Source organism: Hylobates moloch, unplaced genomic scaffold (assembly GCF_009828535.3).
Source record: "Hylobates moloch isolate HMO894 unplaced genomic scaffold, HMol_V3 SCAFFOLD_2, whole genome shotgun sequence".
Classification (NCBI taxonomy): Eukaryota; Metazoa; Chordata; class Mammalia; order Primates; family Hylobatidae; genus Hylobates; species Hylobates moloch.
Window position 1 is genome coordinate 93,200,943 of NW_026652277.1, and position 21,371 is coordinate 93,222,313.

At 38.6% G+C, this 21,371-nt stretch overlaps 1 protein-coding gene across 8 annotated transcripts in view; it reads right to left on the reverse strand.

Annotated features, from left to right (window-relative positions):
* SMAP1 (small ArfGAP 1) overlaps positions 1-21,371 on the reverse strand; it is a 199,925-nt gene that overhangs the window by 169,216 nt on the left and 9,338 nt on the right. Inside the window, exon 1 of one of the 8 annotated variants that reach the window (XM_058435295.1) lies at positions 15,332-15,574. The exons of 5 other annotated variants lie outside the window; for them this stretch is intronic. In XM_058435295.1, the coding sequence (XP_058291278.1) occupies positions 15,332-15,452 (121 nt within the window). In that variant the 5' untranslated portion in view covers positions 15,453-15,574. Of the gene's footprint in view, positions 1-15,331; positions 15,575-21,371 lie in introns of those variants that run through there. 2 more of the 8 variants (XM_058435296.1, XM_058435293.1) reach the window with 2 other exon arrangements.

Genomic DNA, 21,371 nt, shown 5'->3' on the forward strand with positions numbered 1-21,371 from the left:
GCAGAGGCAGGAGAATCACTTGAACCTGGGAGGCAGAGGTTGCAGTGAGCAGAGATTGCACCACTGCACTCTAGCCTGGTGACAGAGCAAGACTCTGTCTAAAAAAAAAAAAAAAAAAAAAAAAAAAAGACATTCTTCACAGAAATCCTAAAATTTACATGAAACCACAAAAGACCCAGAATAGTCCAGGCAACAAGAACAAAACTGAAGGAATCACATGACCTGACTTCAAATTATACTACAGATCTTCTAAAACGGCCTACCAAAACCAAAACAAATTATAGTACAGAGCTATAGTAACCAAAACAGCATGGTACTGGCATAAAAATAGACACATAGGCTGGGCGCGGTGGCTCACGCCTGTAATCCCAGCACTTTGGGAGGCCGAGGTGGGCAGATCCTGAAGTAGGGAGATCAAGACCATCCTGGCTAACATGGTGAAACCCCGTCTCTACTAAAAATACAAAAAATTAGCCGGGCATGGTAGTGAGCGCCTGTAGTCCCAGCTACTCAGGAGGCTGAGGCAGGAGAACAGCATGAACCTGGGAGGCGGAGACTGCAGTGAGCCAAGATCACGCCACTGCACTCCAGCCCGGGCAACAGAGCGAGACTCCATCTCAAAAACAACAACAAAAAATAGACACATAGACAAATGGAATCGAATAGAAAACCCAGAAATAAATCCATACATCTAGAGTGAACTCATTTTTGACAAAGGGGCCCAGAACATACATTGGGTAAAGAGCAGTCTCTCCAATAAATGGTACTGGGAAAATTGGATATGCATATGCAGAAGAATAAAACTAGAGCCGTATCTCTCACCATACACAAAATTCAAGTCAAAATAGATTAAAGGCTTAAATCTAAGACCTCAAACTATGAAACTACTAAAACATTGGGGAAACTCTGCCCAGGCAAAAATTTCTTGGGTAGTACCGCACAAACACAGGCAACCAAAGCAAAAATGGACAAATGGGATCACATCAAGTTATAAAGCTTTGGCACAGCAAAGGAAACAACAAAGTGAAGAGACAACCCATAAAATGAGGTAGGATATTTACAAACTCTCCATCTGACAAGGGATTAATAATCAGAATATATAATGAGCTCAAACAACTCCATAGGAAAAAATATAATAATCTGATTTTAAAATGGGCAAAAGATCTAATCAGAAATTTCTCCAAAGAAGACATACAAATGGCAAACAGGTATATGAAAAGGTGCTCAACATCACTGATTATCAGAGCAATGCAAATTAAAACTACAATGAGATATCATCTCACTCCAGTTAAAATGACTTTTATGCAAAAGACAGAAAATAACAAATGCTGGCATGGATGTGGAGAAAAGGGAACCCTTGGACACTACTGGTGAGAATGCAAATTAGTGCAGCCACTATGAAGAACAGTATGGAGATTCCTCAAAAAAACTAAAAATAGACCTACCATATGATCCAGCAATCCCACTGCTAGGTACATACCCAAAAGAAAGGAAATAATTATACTGAAGAGATACCTGCATGGCCATGTTTATTGTGGCACTATTCACAATAGCCAACATTTGGAAGCTACCTAAGTGTCCATCAACAGGGGAATGGATAAAGACAACGTGGTACATATACACATTGGAGTACTATATTCAGCAATAAAAACAAATGAGGTCCTGTCATCTGCAACAACACGGATGGAACTAGAGGACGTTACGTTAAGTAACATAAGTCAGGCACAGAAAGACAAACTTCTCACATTCTCACTCTTTCATGGGAGCTAAAAATTAAAACAATTGAACTCATGGAGATAGAGAGTAGAATGATGATTTCTAGAAACTGGGAAGAGTAAGCGGTTGGTGCAGAGGGCCACAGAATTGAGATGGTTAATGGGTTTAAATATATAGTTAGAATGAGTAAGATCTAGTATTTGATAACACAACAGGGTGACTACAGTCAACAATAATTTATTGCACATTTTAAAATAACTAATAGTATAATTGTAATGTTTGTAACATAAAGAAATGATAAATGCTTGAGGTGATGGAAACCTCATTTACCCTGATGTGATTATTATGCTTTGTATGCCCATATCAAAATATCTCATGTACTCCATAAATATATCCACCTACTATTATATGTACCCATAAAAATTTTTAAAAATCAGTGAAGCAGAAAACCAAAAGGCAACAAAAAAGTCAGTGAAAATAAAGACTGATTATTTGAAAAACATCAATAAAATCGGTAAATCTCTAGCCAGGCTGATGAAGAAAGAGAGAAAATACAAACTACCAATATCAGCAATGAGAGAAGCGACATTACTACAGATTCTACAGGTATCATAATAAGGGAATATCATACACAACTTTATAAGTGCACCAACTCCTTGAAAGACACAAATGAGCTCTCTCCAGAAGGAAAAGATAACCTGAATGGCCTAATATCTATTAAATAAATTGAATCTGCTCAGCAAAAAAACAAACAAAAACTCAAGGCCCAGATAGCTTTACTGGGGAAATCTACCAAACGATTAAGGAATAGTGTCAGTTCTATACAAACTCCTCCGGAAATTGAGGGGAAAAAAACAGTGGGGAAGGAGAGAAAGGGGAGGAGAATACTATCTAATTCATTTTATGAGGCTAAAATTATTCTGATACCAAACCAGACAAAGATATCACAAGAAATGAAACCTACAGTTCAACACCCTTCATGACAATATGTAAAATTATAGCAAATCAAATTCAAAAATATATATATATAAAAAAGATACATCATGTCCAAGTGTAGTTTCTCCCAGGAATGCAGTTTGATGTGTGAAAATCAATGTAGTTCAATATATTAAAGAACTTAAAAACCGGCTGGGTGCGGTGGCTCACGCCTATAATCCCACCACTTTGGGAGGCCAAGGCGGGCGGATCACCTGAGGTCGGGAGTTCAAGACCAGCCTGACCAACATGGAGAAACCCCATCTCTACTAAAAATACAAAATTAGCTGACCGTGGTGGTGCACGCTTGTAATCCCAGCTACTCAGGAGGCTCAGGCAGGAGAATCGCTTGAACCCAGGAGGCAGAGGTTGCAGTGAACCGAGATCGCACCATTGCACTCCAGCCTGGGCAACAAGAGCGAAACTCCGTCTCAAAAAACAAAAAAAAAAGATTTTAAAAACTATATGATCATCTCAAAAGATGCAGAAAAGCATTTGATAAAATTCAACATACATTTCTGATGAAAATTCTCAGCAAAGTAGCAACAAAGGAAATTTCCTCAACTTGATAAAAGGTATCTGGTAAGACTTTTACATAAAAGATAAAGTCTGAACCCTTTCTCCCTTAGTATCAGGAACAAGACAAGCAAGTCCACTTTCACCACTTCTATTTTACTAAAGGTTCTAGTCAGTGCAATAAAATAAGAAAAAGGAAATAAAAGGTATTCAAATTGGAAAAAAGAAAAAATTGCCTTTATTCAAGGATGATAATTGTCTAGGTAGGAGACCTAATAGAATCCACAAAAAAAGCTATGAAAACAAATAAGTGAGGTTAACTAAGTTGCAAGATGTAAGTATGCAGCAACCTACAGTGTTTCTATATACCAGTAATAATCAGAAATTAAAATTTTAAAAATATCTTTTACAACAGCATTAAAAAATAAAACCTTATGGAAAAATCTAACAAAAAATAAGCAAGACCCATATACTGAAAACTGTAAAATACTGCCAAGCAAAATTAAATAAGATCTAAATAATTGGAGAGATATATTTTGTTCAGATTGGAAGACTCTATATTAAAAGATGTCAATTCTCTCTCAAATGGATCTACAGACTCAAAGTATTCCCCATTGAAATCTGAGATTATTTGTAGAAATTGACAAAGTGATTCTAAAATTCATATGAAAATTCAAGAAACCTAGAATAGGCATAACAACTTTGAAAAAAATCACAAAGTTGGAAGACTTACACTACCTTACTTACTTCCAGACTTCTTTAGAAGCTACAGTAATAAAGACTGTACAATATTGGCATAAAGGCAGACAAACAGATCAATGGAACATAATAAATTTCAGAAGTGCTCCCTCCTGGACATATATGGTCAATTAACTTTTTTAAAAAGGTGCAAAAGGAGAAAGACTAATCTTTTCAAGAAATGGTTCTCAGGCCAGGCACAGTGGCTCACACCTGCAATCCCAGCACTTTGGGATGCCGAGGCGGGTGAATCACCTGAGGTCGGGAGTTCAAGACCAGCCTTGCCAACATGGTGAAACCCTATCTCTACTAAAACTACAAAAATTAGCCAGGCGTGGTGGTGCACACCTGTAATCCCAGCTACTCAGGAGGCTGAGGCACGACATGAGAATCACTTGAAGCATTGGGAGGTAGGGTATGCAGTGAGCCCAGATCACACCATTGCACTCCAGCCTGGGTGACAGAGTAAGACTCTGTCTCAAAAAAAAAAAAAAAAAAAAAAAAAGTTCTCAAAGGATCAAATATCCACATGCAAAAAAAATTACTTTGATCCATACCTTGTATCATATATAAAATGCAACTCAAAATGGATCATGGACTTAAATATAAAACATAACACTGTAAAACTTTTAGGAAACAATATAGGAGAAAATCTTCAAGATCTAGGGTTAGGCAAATTGTACTTAGACTTGCTAAAAACACAGTCCATAAAAAAATTAATAAATTGAACCTCTTCAAAATTAACTTTTCTTCTATGAAAGACCATGTGAAGAGGATGCAAAGATAAGCTACAAAGTAGGAAAAAGTATTTGCACATATCTGACAAAGGACTAGTATCTAGAATACATAAAGCACTTTCAAAACTCAACAGTAAAAAACAAAATCTATTTAGAAAATGAAACATGAACAGACATCTCACTGAAGAGGACATACAGATGGAAAACTGGCACATGAAAAGATGTTCAACACCATTAACCACTAGGAGAATCCAAATTGAAACCAATATCACTATTACAACACATCTAACATAATTACTAAAATAGAAAACAGTCACAACACCAAATGCTGGCAAAGGAGAAACTAAATAGCTCACATCATTAGTAGATATATAAAATGGTACAACCACTTTCGAAAAGTTTGGCACTTTTTTTATGGATCTAACCATGCAATCGCCATACAACCCAGCAAACTGCACTACTGGGCACTTATCAGAGAAATAAAAACTTACATCCACACAAAAATCTATACAAAAATGTTAATGGCAGCTTTATTTTTAATACTAAAAAACTACAAACAGTCCAGAGGTCCTTCAACAGGTGAATGGTTAAACAAACTATAGTACAAACATATCACAAAATTCTATTTAATAAAAAGAAAAGAACTATTAACAGATGCAACAACTTGGATGTGTCTTGAAAGAATTACACTGAGTAAGGCCAATCCCAGAAGGTTACATATTGCATGATACTATTTATATAACATTTTTGAAATGGCAAAATTTTGGAAGTGAAAAACAGATTCATGGATGCTATGGGTTAGGAATGGATGGGTGGGGTGGGACAGAGAAAAGTGTGTGTGGTTTTAAGAGGGCAACACAAGAGATTCTTGTGGTATATAACTGTTCCATATCTTGACTATGGTGGCAATATATGAATCTTCACTTTTGATAAAATTGTATAAAAATACATGCACACACACACAATTACTGTACAAGCAAAACTGCAGAAGTCACAGTAAGATTGGTGGGTTGTATCAACATCAGTATCTTGGTTGTGACATTCGTCTATAATTTTACAAGATGTTACCGTTAGGAGAAACTGGGTCAATTGTCTATGTATTTTTTTAATCATCCAACATATTCAACTGTGATTCACACATTATAGTTTCTCTACATATGTTTTGATTTATAGCTTTCCTTCCATCCCAAACATGCACCAAAAGGGTAAAGAAGCTATTATCTCAACTAAACGGTGTCAAAAAAATGACCATTATTCTTAACCTAACTTTACTCTTCAAAACAGAGAAGCAAAATACTAGAAATACTCAATGCCCTACATTGAGAAAAATGTACTATAATCATTCAGCAATAAATATACAAGTTGCAGCAAATTACACGGTACAATAAAATCTTAATAACCTAAAATCCTACTAAATATATTTCCCTTCATTAATTGGAATTGTTTTTTGAGAAACTGCTGTTATGTGAAAAGAACACATGGCAAAGAAATTCATCACAAATGTAAGAAAATGATTACTTCATGAAAATGATAATCCTCATTCTTTAAAATTTAAAAATTAAAACAGCACTGTCAAACTGTACTTTCCATGATGCTGGAAACATTCTATAATCTGCATTATGCAACACATTAGCTCCTAGCCACAGTGGCTATTAAGCCTAGAAATATGGCTACTGGAATTAAGAAAGTGAATGTTTAAATTCGGTTAAATAGCCTTATGGCTAGTGACTTCCACATTGGACAGGACAAACCTAGAACTTACAGAGAAACTTAAAAAACCACGAGAGACAGCCACAATGTAAAAATCATCATCATCAGTATATTAGGTCAATATTTCTCAAACAAGGCACTACTGGCATTTTGGGCAGAATAATTCATTGTGCAGAACTGTCCCAAAGAGAATATTCCTTTCAAATGATAAGGGTATTTTTCCCAAGTTTAGTTTTATGACAACTTTTGAAATTACAGAGTATTATTACATTCAAAGAAATTACTAAAGCTAGCTATTAAATTCACAGCAATAATGCATTTTCACCAGCAGAGGGCAGATATATGTTATAAAACCATCACTTCGTATATACCATATTCAAATATTTAAGAAGCCCAATTGTAGTGAAAAGACACTATTATATTCATTTACACAAAAAGAATTTGTACTTCTGTAAGAAAGCAAATGTGCTTGGCCGGGCGCGGTGGCTCAAGCCTGTAATCCTAGCACTTTGGGAGGCCGAGGTGGGCGGATCTCGAGGTCAGGAGTTCGACACCATCCTGGCCAACATAGTGAAACCCTGTCTCTACTAAAAATACAAAAAAATTAGCAGGGCGTGGTGGCGGGTGCCTGTAGTCCCAGCTCCTTGGGAGGCTGAGGCAGGAGAATGGCGTGAACCCTGGAGGCGGAGCTTGCAGTGAGCCGAGATGGTGCCACTGCACTCCAGCCTGGGGGACAGAACCAGACTCTGTCTCAAAAAAAAAAAGAAAGAAAGAAAGCAAATGTGCTAAAAAAGAAATGTATATTGTTTTCAAAAATACACCAACAAGCCTCCCAGGAACCAATTTTTGTCAACTGTATCAGTTTATTCAAGAGTTAACTACAATCCCTCAAACAAAACAAAGTAACCTTGACAAAAGTTCCATTAAGCTTTATTTCAAGGGCCTTTTACACCCATATTAATAACATTCCTTCCGCTGCGAAACAAATTCCAAACAATTTTCTTCACAGACCATATAAGTTGTCAGAATCCCAAGAGAAAATAAGCATTTGTTTCAAAAGTAAACTAAACACAGAAAACAAAACAAGCAATGAAATGTGGCAAAGGTGTTAAAAATGGCAAAGGACTGCCTAAGAAAAGCATAAGAATACTAAAGATTCACTTTCTTAAATCTTACTGCACTGCATAGCAGGTAAAAAAACAGACTCTGAAGCAATTTGGGTTCAGCTTCACAACAGAAATTTTCATAAGAGCTTAGAAAATAGTCTAAATGTCTACCAAAAAATACAAAAATCAAACGGCCTTTTCTAGTTCCTTTGACCCTCCGTATTGCATTTAATTTTCCTAACCATATCCCCTTCTTAAAACCTTGGCAGGGTGCAGTGGCTCATGCCCGTAATCCTAACACTTTGGGAGGCCACAGTACGAGGATCACTTGAGGCCAAGAGTTCGAGATCAGCCTGGGCAACACAGCGAGTGAGACTCTGTCTCCACAAAAAAAAATGTCTGAAATGAGCTGGGCATGGTGGCGTACATCTGTAGTCCCAGCTACCTGGGAGGCTGAGGTAAGATCATTTCAGCCCAGGTGTTTGAGGCTGCAGTGAGCCATTGTGGTGCCACTACACTCCAGCCTGGGTGACAGAGTGAGGTTCTATGTTAAAAAAAAAAAAAAAAAATCTCTTCTCCCAAGGCTTCTCTATTCTGGTTCTCCTTATAGTCTTCCTTCACAAAGAATGGGACGATTCTACTTCATCCCATTGCCTCTCTACAAAGTCTTCATCATTGACCCTCTGGTTAGACAAGTGTTGAATCGAGTAATATGGCTTTAGGAAACACTTCTATGCCAATAACTCCCAAATCAACAATTGTCCCTTTGTCTATTTTCTCCCTGACATTTCTGCCCAGTACTTACACCTGCCTTCAGAAAGGTATGTACAAAGCACGTCCACTAAGTATATGCACAAACCTGTTTACCTGGTTATTCCTACATGAAATAACTTTGCCATTCTCCTTTAAGTTTGATTTCACTCTTCCTCAAGAACTACCTCTTTTATTAAAAACCTTCTCTAGCCCCCATTCTTGGTGATTTTTACTTTCTCTGAATTTATTTAACATCTAATGCTTGCATTACACTTTCCAGAATATACTGTGTGTTTATGGCCTGCCTCTTTAAAGTAAAGGCTCCTCAGGGCAAGGTAGGGTAGGGTTTCTGCTGTGTATCTCTCACTAATGTCTACTCTAGTGAACCAGCAGATAAAAAGTTAAAAAAAAAAAAAAACTATTAACCACTTTATTTTCCTGAGGCTTCCATCAAGTATTTTTGCACTGGTCTAGTCTCAGAATCTGTTCAATTACGTTTTTTACCAAACAAAATATAATTCACAAGTGCTTCCTGCAAAGTAATAAAATGAATGAGTGCTCAAAAAAAAACTAAGACCTGGCATAATTACCAAACACCTACTCATTTATCAAACCCTTACTTTGTGCCAGACATTACTTCACAAGCTCAGTTAATCCTCATAACCCTGTGGCACAGGTATTACCATTCTACATGTAATGACACTGGAGCTCATAAAGTTTAAATACCACACCCCCACCATGAAGAAGGAAGGAGGGAGTGAAAGGAAGGAAAGAATCAGAGCCAGCAGTGGGAGAGCTGAGCCTTCAAAACAGAGCAGTGAGCTTTCAAAGCCCATGTTTTCCCTATCCTAGTGTGCCTCTCAAAGAGAAGAGAAGAGCAGTGACTACTAGCCCACAGACACCTGGAGAAAGAATATTACAGAGGAAATATTACCATGTAACTACTTTTTTTTACTTTATCACGTAAACTTGGGTAGAAGGAATAAAAATGTAAACAAGTTCAAAATATCATAAGGACACTGAAAAACTTAGAAGTTCTTTAAGGAACTAATAAAATCTACACATACAGCATTCACTCCCCTGAAATTTTTTAAATGTTCATTTACTTCGGCAAAGAAGTTGAACTTTGGAGATCATTTAAAGGATTTGGTGGTCATTAGAATGTTATAAAATAAAAGGAGAAATGAAAATGAAGCTTAATTTTTAAGAATTCATAATCCTTGTTTCACATGATGGTCTTAAAGTTTACCCCTTGCCAAATCTATAATTTCTTTCTTTGCCCAGGTGACTTAGAATCCTTAAAAAAACAGCTTAAAATTTCAAAAGTCTGATCAAGCACAGTAAAGCCTTCTTTATTTTGTTCACCCCTTCACCAATGCTCTAGTGCTTTCCATCTATCTGTACAATCTCTCTCAAACACAAAAATATTTACAAATACCTCTTATTTTCCACGCTATTTACAGATTCATATAAAGAGATAACCATTTGTTCCTAGCTAACATCGCAGATGACAACAAATATCATCCCAACTTTTGAAAACATGTTTACATTACTGCCACATTTATGTTTGAATAAATTGGCTAAATAATAGATAATCCTTGCTCACTCTGATAACTAATTATCTTCTTAATATGCTGCCATTACTTAGATAACGGTTTGGTTAAGCATAAAAACCCACAATTTACCTCCCTTCTCACTGTGCACAAGGACTGAATTTAAAGAGAATGAAAAGATTAAAAAGTTGGGTGTTATCTTTTGTGAAGGTCAAGGGTAACACATTAATATGTGACCTGACAAAGTAACAGACAGATTTCCAGAAGACTTGGGTTCACTCCCATGTTCTCTCACTGTTCCATTGCTTTTAACAAGTCATTTAACCTCTTTTATCTCTCTAGTATAAGAGATTCGAACAGATACCATACAGGTCTCTTCTATCTCTAAACTTTCAACAATCCCATAATTACTGAAAAATATATAGATCTGAAACTGAAAATATTTTTCCAAAATGCTCAACCCACTTATTCACGGTCTTATGGGTGGAATATGGAGATGAATGGTGCAGCCCACCAGGATACCCAGAAGAATGAATGTTGTCTGGAATTTTGTGTTCTCTTGGCCCAATGACTGGTCAAGAGAGAAATGTGAAAAGGGTTGCCAATCCCACCCTCCCAAAATGTAGGGGCAAATCCTAACAGAATAGAAATGACCAATGAGCACATTAAAAAATGTTCAATATTCGTAGTGGCTGACGCCTGTAATCCCAACACTTTGGGAGGCCAAGGCGGGTGGATCACAAGGTCAGGAGTTCAAGACCAGCCTGGTCAAGATGGTGAAACCCCGTCTACTAAAAATACAAAAAAAATAGCCAGGCGTGGTGGCAGGCACCTGTAATCCCAGCTACTCAGGAGGCTGAGGCAGAGAACTGCTTGAACCCGGGAGGCGGAGGTTGCAGTGAGCTGAGACTGCACCACTGCACTCCAGCCTGGGCGACAGAGCGAGACTTCATTTCCAAAAAAAAAAAAAGTTAAATCTTAAGAGTATCAAGAAAATGCAAAATAGTATAACATTTTCACCAACTGTATTAAGGAAGCCTTTTAAAAATATGAATACCCAGTAACAGACTGGGTACAATAAGTCAGCTACTCTTTTTTTGAGATGGAGTCTCACTCTGTCGCCAGGTTGGAGTGCTGTGGCATGATCTCCTTTCACTGCAACCTCCGCCTCCTGGGTTCAAGTGATTCTCCTGCCTTAGCCTCCCTCCCAAGTAGCTGGGATTACAGGCGTGTGTCACCACGCCTGGCTAATTTTTGTATTTTTAGTAGAGACAGGGTTTCGCCATGTTGGCGAACCAGGCTGGTTATGAACTCATGACCTCAAGTGATCCACCCACCTTGGCCTCCCAAAGTGCTAGGATTACAGGCACGAGCCACAGCACTCGCCTAGCCATTCTTTAGATAGTAGTGGTGGGAAGGCAAACTGGTCCAAACACTTCTGGCAATACAGATCAAACAAGTTTTAATCTGGTATACTCTTTAACATAGACCTTAGATTTTATTCTGGAAAAAAAAAGCATGCACACGAAGCTTTGTAGCAGCAGTATATGTAACCACAAAAGTTAGAAAACATACCAATCAGTGGAGAGGGATTATTTTTTACAAACTTTTAAATTATTTTAAAACATTTACTATTAGCCAATATTCTGTGCAGAGGGCCGGGCATGGTGGCTCACACCTGTAATCCCAGCACTTGGGGAGGCCAAGGCAGGTGGATCACTTGAGGTCAGGAGTTCGAGACCAACCTGGCCAATACGGCAAAACTCCATCTCTACTAAAAATACAAAAGTTAGCTGGGCGTGGTGGTGGGCGCCTGTAATCCCAGCTACTTGGTAGGCTGAGGCAGGAGAATCGCTTGAACCCAGGAGGCAGAGGTTGCAATAAGCCAAGATAGCGCCACTGCACTCAAGCCTGGGCAACAGAGGGAGACTCTATCTCAAAAAAAAAAAATGTGCAGAGAATAACCTTAAATCCCCCTACACTGTCCCACTATCCTTATTTTCAGCAAATGACTTCATCAACTAATTGTCCCCTCACATTTCAGACCCATCTTACTCTCTCACAACTTGATCCATATTCTTCCTGATCTTTTTTCTCCTGTCAAAAGCTAACCATTTCATTTGTATTTTAAATTTTCTCTAAACCTTGCATTAATATATTACCTAGATATGCCACACTTGCTTCTTAGAGAACTTGCTTGCTCTTAGTCATGAAAAAGGAACGCCTACCTGCTATTCCTGCAGCCTTATTAGCACCTAATAGAAAATCCTGCACCTAGAGGCACCAAAAAACCTGATGTTCTAAAGATTCCACAAGCAACTTTAGAGCTGTGTATGAATAACACAACTCCTCAAGAAAAACAAAACATTAAACCACTGTTTTCCATAATGTTTTCAAAGTACTCATTAGTATTCTAATTGACTTGGCACACACAAATAAAAAACACACACACAAAAAAAGGCACCAAAGATCTTTCATTCTTTAAACCAGCATCAAGAAGTGTATCACTTCTGCAAAATCTTTACTCAGACCATTAAATTTATTTGCAAGGAAGATGAAAATAACTTTAGGAGTGTATATGTCACAAAAATTCAAATAAAAGAATTGAGAAACTGCTACATAATCTACAGTAACTGTTAACATCAGCAAAAGAAGTAAACAACATATTTGTATGTTTTTTGTTTTTGTTTTTGAGACAGGGTCTTACTCTGTTGCCCAGGTTGGGGTGCAGTGGCACAATCACGGCTCACTGCAGCTTTGACCTCCTCAGGAGATCCTCCTACCTTAGCCTCCCAAGTAGCTGGCACCACAGGCATGTGCCACCACACCCAGCTATTTTTTTTTATTTTATTTTCACTTTTTGTAGAGACAGTTTCGCCATTTTGCCAAGGCTGGCCTCGAACTTCTGGGCTCAAGTGATTCACCTGCGTTGGCCTCCCAAAGTGCTGGGATTAGAGGTGTGAGCCACCATTCCTAGCCTATGCATTGTATTTTTTTTTTAAATAAACTCCCTCATCCCAATCCTTAGCAACCACTGACCTGTTTTCTGTCCCTATAAGTTTTATCCTTTTATTTAATAGAAATCCTTGTAATTATGGCTGGGCGCAGTGGCTCACACAGATAATCCCAGCACTGTGGGAGGCTCAGGTGGGCAGATCACCTGAGGTCAGGAGTTCGAGACCAGCCTGGCCAACATGGCAAAACCCCATCTCTACTAAAAGTACAAAAATTAGCTGGGTGTGGTGGCATATGCCTGTAACCCCAGCTACTTGAGAGGCTGAGGTAGGAAAATCACTTGAACCCAGGAGGCGGAGGCTGCAGTGAGCCCTGATCACACCACTGCACTCCAGCCTGGGAGACACAGTGAGACTCCATCTCAAAAAAAAAAAAAAAAAAACAGGAAATCCATGTAATTGTAATCTATACTCTGTAGTCTTTTGTGTATGGATTATTTTGCTAAACAATGTTTTTATGACTCATCCACTAGTTCATTGCTTTGTACTGTAAAACATTATTCCACTGTACGGATGCACTATTTTCTTTATCCATTCATCAACTGATAAACATTTGAATTGTTTCCAGTGTTTGGCTATTATGAATAAAGCTGCTATGAACATTCAAGTGCTTGTTTTACTTTGTCTTATTATTAAGTTGCATTATTTCTTTAGATATTCTGAATAAAGGTCCTTACCAGATATAATATTTTTCCCAGCCAATCTATGACTTTTAAGTGTCTCTTGAAAAGCAAAAGTTTTTAATTTTGATGAAGTTCATTTTCTCAATTTTAACTTTATGGAATATAATTTTGTGTCCTATCCAAGAATCCTCTGCTTAATTCAAGGCCCCAGAGATTTTCTCCCATGTTTTCTTCTAGCAGTTTTATAGTTTTAGCTCTTAAATTTAGTTTCATGATCCACCTCAAATTAGTTTTTGTGAATGGTCTGAGGTAAGGTTCAAGGTATTATACATTCTGTTGTTGTTGTTGTTGTTGAAAAGACTATCCTTTCTCTCCATTGGGTTACCTTGGCACTTCTGTTAAAAATTGACCATAATATGTGAGTCTATTTCTGGACTATGTATTATGTTCCACAGATAACTGTAGCTTTTTAATAACTGTTAAAGGCAGGTTGTGTAAGACCTCAAACATTCTTTTTGTTTTTCAATGTTTTGATTTTGGAAGGTCCCTTGCATTTCATTAAAAATTTTAGAATCAGCCCGGGCGCGGTGGCTCACGCCTGTAATCCCAGCACTTTGAGAGGCCGAGGCAGGCGGATCATGAGGTCAAGAGATCGAGACCATCCTGGCTAACACAGTGAAACCCCGTCTCTACTAAAAATACAAAAAATTAGCCGGGCATGGTGGTGGGCGCCTGTAGTCCCAGCTACTCGGGAGGCTGAGGCAGGAGAATGGAGTGAACCCGGGAGGCGGAGCTTGCAGTGAGTGGAGATCGCGCCACTGCACTCCAGCCTGGGCGACAGAGGAAGACTTCGTCTCAAAAAAAAAAAAAAAATTTTAGAATCAGCTTGTCAGTTGCAACAAAAAAAGCCTTCTGGGATTCTGACTGGAATAATGTTGAATTTAGAGACTAATTTGGAGAGAACCGACATCTTAAAAATATTGAGTCTTCTAATCCATGAGCATGATATCTCTGATACCTCTCTCCACTTCTTTAGGTACAGTATTCATTAATTTCTCTCAGCAATCTTCTGTAACTTTTGGTATACAGGTCTTGCACATATTTTGTTAAATTTATCCCACAGTTTTCATATTGTTATGCTATTATAAATCGTAATTTTTATTTCAACTTCCAATTATTTGTTGCTAGTATATAGAGTTATTTTTCTATAGTCACTTTATCTCTGTAAACTTAATAAACTCAATTATTCATTCTAATAGCTTTTCTATAAGTTTCTTAGGATTTCCTACATAAATGATCCCATTGCAAAGAGATCGTTAAATGACCCTTGCATGCATGTATTTTTAAATAGGTCCTGTGAGAAAGGCTAATTTAAGTAGTACTTCATCATCCTATACCATCTTAAATACACCCAACTCAGTACCACTTATAAAAATCTAGATTCTGGCCGGGCGCGGTGCCTCAGGCCTGTAATCCCAGCACTTTGGGAGGGCAAGGCAGGTGAATCACTTGAGGTTAGGGGTTCGAGACCAGCCTGGCCAACATAGCAAAACTCTGTCTCTACCAAAAATACAAAAATTAGCCGGGTGTGGTGGCACACACCTGTAAGCTACCCCAGAGGCTGAGACAGGAGAATTGCTTGAACCCGGGAGGCGGAGGATGCAGTGAGCCGAGATTGTGCCAATGCACTCCAGCTTGGGCGACAGAGTAAGACTCCATCTCAAAAAACAAAAAAAAAAACAAAACAAAAAATCTAGATTCCATATACAATTCTTATCACAAATCCACTTTGGTAGGCAGAATAATGGCCCCCAAAGAAGTCCTGTTCTACCCTTGGAATCTCTGTGAATAACTTAAGGATACTGAGATGGCGGTATTGTCCTGGATTACCCAGATAAATCCAAAGGGTCATAAACATGCCAGAGAAGATGTAATGATGGAAGTGGAGGGCAAGGAGGAGCAGAATCAAGGATGACACACTGCTAGTTTCAAAGATGGAGGAAGGATCCATGAGCCAAGGAATGCAGGTGGCCTCTCCAAGCTGGAAAAGAAAACAGATTCTCCCCTAGAACCTCCAGAAGGAATGCAAGCCTGCTAACACCTTGCCTTTAGCTCAATAAGACTCTTTTTGGACTCTGACCTGCAAACCTGCTAAAATGATAAATTTGTATTGTTTTAAGCCATTCAGTTTGTGGGATTTTTTAATAGCAGCAATAGGAAATGAATATACTGGTGATCATTTCTCTTAAACATTCTTCTGTTAATTTTTTTGTCACTGTGCATCATCATCACCCTACACCAAAAGCAACTTCCAAGAGTAGAAATGCATGAACTAAATAACGCCCTAGGCTAAACCATAATTTTTATGAATTTTCCTATAATAGAAGATAAAGCTATCCCAAATATTATTTCCCACAGAATTCCCCTTATTTTCTTAAGTTTAGGCTTGAGCTCATCACTGCTCAATGAAAGGCACTCTTTATAAAAGATCAATGAGAGACATCTGAAGGTCTACCATCAATCACTTGGATCTCTGGTCAAATGGAGACCAAAAATTGCTGGGGTATAGGGGCCACAGAGAATGGAAGATTATTAGAATTACTTTTAATTCTCTTTCCTTTGAATCCTCAAGGTCCTCACATTTATCACTCAAAATATATGTAAACATAAAATTAGCATGTTTCCAGGAGCACTTTATCTAAGCTCTGTTTTAAGTGAAATAATTTTAAAAATCACTTCTATATGATACTGTAACTAAATGCCACTCCAAGTTAAACACAGTTCTACCTAACATCTGAGGTAGAAATACTGACATTAATAGTAAGAAAGCATTACAGTGAAAAAGTTTTAAACAAAAGGACTCCTCAACCTGTGGGGAAGAGTCGTATGAGATGTGTGATATAGCTTGCGATAATTAAAGATAATACTAGGTAAATTTGCTCAGCAAGACCTAAATCATCAGTGAAAAGCTTTAAATAAAAACTATAAAAGTTTGATGGCAATCCATATCTCAATAGAACTCAAAAAATAAACTCAATAATATAATTTTTTAATAATAATAGTAAATACTGACATAGAAGTGGTGAAACCCCATCTCTACTAAAAATACAAAAAATTAGCCGGGTACTGTGGTGGGCACCTGTAGTACCAGCTACTCGGGAGGCTGAGGCAGGAGAATGGCATGAACCCCGCAGGCAGAGTTTGCAGTGAGCTGAGATCGAGCCACTGCACTCCATCTCAAAAAAAAAACAAAAAAGAAGTGACAAGGTATGGGATTCAAGAAAGAACACAGACCATACAACGTTGAAATAAATCTTTGAAATAAGGATTAAAGAGAACAAGGACAACTGGTCACTAAGTAAGTCAGAGGCAAAGCTTGGACTGAATCCCAGCTTTGCTCAACCAAGCTAGTGTTCTTTCAATTCTATCATGCTGTTTCCATGGTTTAAAAAGCCCAGGTAGATGACCAGTATCTGGCCTAAGGATATACCTTAAAAAAAAAAAAAAATTTATATATATATATATAGACAAAACAAAAAACAAAGAAACAAAAACACTAAAGCACTTATCCGTAGACTCAGTAAGTTTCTAAAGTAAAGTTTAGGCAAGGTGCAGTGGTTCATACCTCTAATCCTAGCACTTTGGGAGGCCTAGGTGGGAGGATTGCTTGAGGCCATGAGTTTGAAAGCCCAAACAACATAGCAAGGCCCCTCCCCACCACACCCAACAAAAACATTTTTTTTTAAATTAGCCAGACATGGTGACAAGCCTGTAGTCCCGGCTACTTGGGAGGCTGTGGCAGGCACATCACTTGAGCCCAGGAGTTAGAGGCCGCAATGGGCTATGATCACGCCACTGCACCCCAGCCTGGGCAACTGCATGAGACTCTGTCTCTATAACAAGGAAAAAATAAATAAATAAAATAAAGTTTTGTGATTAGACAAAAATTCCAATTTGTTTAGATTGGTATTTTGAAGTTATGGTGGTTCTGCTATTAAATGCAAGGAGGGAAACTAAAATGAAGATATTGCCCACATTTGAACACATTTGGCAATAATCTGAGAAAAACCTTAAATTAGCTGAAGGTGACAGTCTTCCCAACAACAATCTCTTACATCACAAAAGTTCTACAACAAAAACAGGTGTTTTATCTATCATACCATCAAACATAGTTAACAGCACAGACTATATCTCCTGGGCTCAAATCCTGACTCTACAGTTCAGATTCCCACCCCTATCTCATCTCAATAAAATCACAATTTCCCCAGGTTATAAAAGCCTCTAATGCTCATCCTTGCTCCTCCAGACTGTACCCTTATTAGCAGGCTAGGTTCTAGAGCCAGCACAGATATACTGAGGCTCCAACATGTCCTGTATAATATACTGGAAGAAAATACATATTACCAATTATGCTTTGAGTTCCCCAAGACCACCCTCATGTTCAGTAATTTGCTAAGAAGATTCAAAAGATTCAATATACAGTTGTACTCATCGTTATGATTTATTATAGCAAAAAGATACTAAGCACAATCAGCAAAGGAGAAAGGCACAAAAAGTCCAGGGGAAATTAGGAGCAAGTGTCCGGGTGCTCCCTTCCAGTTGAGTTGCAATGAACACACTTAATTCTCCCAGCAGTGAGCTGTGATAACACATGTAAAATGATGCCAACCAGGGAAGCTCATCAGAGACTCAGTGCCAAAGGTTATTAGGGAGACTGGTCATGTAGGTACCCCTGCCTGGCACATATGCCAATTCCAGAATCCCAGAAGAAAAGCAGATATTCAACATAAACCACATTCATTATACAAACAACTTAGGCACAATGACAGACTCTTATCACTTAGGGTGGTGGGACCATCCCCAAGATACCCCTCAGATGTCAGCCAACCGCTACAAGGCCTGCTTTGTTAACTCTTTTCTCCACACCAGTGACTAACAGATCCTTTTGAGCACAAACCTTATCTACCTATCCCCTGCTAATCCCCAGGTCTTAAAAAAGTGCCAGTCACTCCCCTCCAAGTTTTTTTTTTTTTTTTTTTTTTTGAGACAGAGTCTCGCTCTGTTGCCCAGGCTATAGTGCAATGGCACGATCTTGGCTCACTGTAAGCTCTGCATCCTGGTTTCAGGTGATTCTCCTGTCTCAGCCTCCCGAGTAGCTGGGATTACAGTAGTACATCACCACACTCAACTAATTTTTGTATTTTTAATAGAGATGGGGTTTCACCATGTTGGGCAGGCTGGTCTCAAACTCCTGACCTTAAGTGATCCACCTACCTCGGGCTCCCAACATGCTGGGATTACAGGTGTAAGCCACTGCTCCTGGCCTCCCAAAATTTTTTTAATGAAAAAATTCCTGGCTCCACTACTTTAAGTTCTGTGTAGCTGGATAATAATATTACCTACCTCAAAGGTTGTTTTGAGGATTATATGAGTTAATATATGTAAAGTGTGAAGTACATCATCTCTGGTAAAAAAAAAAAAAAAAAAAAACTATATAATTTGTGAGTATATATGTAATGTTATTATTTGCTTTTTTTTTTTTTTTAACATTCTCCAGGTCACAATGGAGCTACCCTATCTCAAAACTTCTAATGAATCTACCAGTGTAAACACAGATTAGAAGTTAACTGGTAATTGTTTCATGTCTACTGAGATCTCTAACTAGCTTGAAGACAACTATACCCAAAACTTTTTGTTTTTGTTTTTTTGAGATGGAGTCGCACTCTGTCGCCCAGGCTGGGGTGCAGTGGCGCGATCTCGGCTCACTGCAACCTCCGCCTCCAGGGTTCAAGCAATTCTCCTGCCTCAGCCTCCCAAGTAGCTGGGACTACAAGCATGTGCCACTGCGCCTGGCTAATTTTAGTATTTTTAGTAGAGACGGGGTTTTGCCATGTTGGCCAGGGGTGGTCTCAAACTCCTGGCCTCAGATGATCCACCTGCCTCAGACTCCCAAAGTGCTGAAATTACAGGCATGAACCACTGCACCCGGCATCCAAAACTTTCTTAACACACACAGTAGTATCTAACGTAGTACTTAATCTTTTTAGTGCCCAGAAAATACTGATTTATCAACAAAATTAAATGTCTGTTAAATCAACTCTACAGTGGTAAGAATGTAAGGCGGTCAACTCTTCTGATAATAATTACAAAATGGCCTCCAAGTTTCTTTGATCTTCTTGCATTGAGAAAATTGAGAAACTGAACTAAAATGGCTTAATTCTAATCCGTGAAAAGACGATTAGTAGAAGCATTTGAAATAAGCAAAAGGGGCTGAGTGTGGTGGCTCACACCTGTAATCGCAGCACTTTGGAAGACTGAGGGAGGCAGATCACTTGAACCCAGGAGTTCAAGACTAGCCTGGGCAACATGACGAAACGTGGTCTCTACAAAAAATACAAAAATTAGCTAGGCATGGTCGCACACATCTGTAGCCCCAGCTACTTGAGAGGCTGAGGTGGGAGGATTGCCTGAACCAGGGAGGGAGAGGTTGCAGTGAGCCTACATCGCACCTCTGCGCTCCAGCCCAGCGACAGAGTGAGACCCTGTACCCAAAAAAAAAAAAAAAGCCAAAGCACTTTTTTGAGTTTATAAAGTATATAGTTTCAAATATTCTACTTTGCCTTAAAGAGAGCATGGATTCAAGTCCATTATAGGTTAATAAAGGTGGAGAAAGATATATATATCTTGTACAGCAACAATTTAGGAGATGTAAGTCTCCTTAATTAATGAAGTCAAGTACTGAAAGTTTTATCTTAAACAAACAAACAAAAAAAGACAAAGATGAACTGTGAAGAACAAAAGGAGGGGAGACAACATGCAGCCCAAGTTTTAAACTGATGAGTCAGAGACCAATGGTTTCCATCCCAGCTCCGATACCAGGGCTCTCCCCAATCAGGAAAAATCTCAAGATCAGCAGAATTACAAGAACAACAGACCCATCAGACTGAAGTTTCACATTGTGAGGAAACTTTTAGATTGGCAAATTTCTTTAGGTGAATTATAATCAGACTTTTACTTATATAAATTTGTCCTATAAGCATCAACATCATAATAAACACCAGTTCCCCAAGGTGAACTTTACTTTTTAGTAAATATTACTACACTTTAAAAGTAACAACTCTAAAATATCAAAGACTTAATGAAAAACATGAACTCTTGGATTGGCTCTTGCAATCAAATGGGCTCTACACGTTTCTACTTTTTGAAAAAGAAAGCTAAAAGACTCCCTTGAAGGCAAGGTATTGGACATAATTAGGATCTGCCAATTATCTGCACATGGAAAGCACAAGTGGGACAGAGGCCACATTCCTACAGAAAGGGCAACTAACAAAAAATGTCTACAGACACTAAGTGGTTGCAGCTCCATAGGCCTTATTCCCCCATCAGCATGCCAGTTTCCTGGGTGAGAAGCAGCTATGACAGTGGGGCAGCGGCAGCAGTGGTGGTATGTGTGGCCTTGAAAGCAGTTCAGTAGTGGCTCCCTGACTTTCCCTCCTGCAGCCCTTCCAATGACTTGGTAAGTACCCGATTCCTGAAAATAGCTACAGTGGATCTCTTTCCTGCTCTATACCCTGACTTATATATTGACATTGTGTGAATTTAGGTCCTCTTACCCTCTTCTTGGACCACTGTTCAACATCTCCTAACTCAGGATTTGCCTGCAGTCCTCACTGTCCCAGTTCTTCCTCTGACCTGAGACTACCAAAACTGATCGTGCTTAAAGAAAGCTTATGTAGTAAGGGCCATATGGAAACTTTTTCTGTTCTTTCATACTGGTACATTTGTGTGTGCAGCTGTGTCCTTTAATTCCTTCTCTATCTGATGACATCCCACTCCACCTTCAGAACCTAGCTCAAATGAAGACTCTTTCTGTGACTGGTCCCAACAGGGTCACTCCACATGCCACTCCCTTTCACAGGTGCACTCCCTT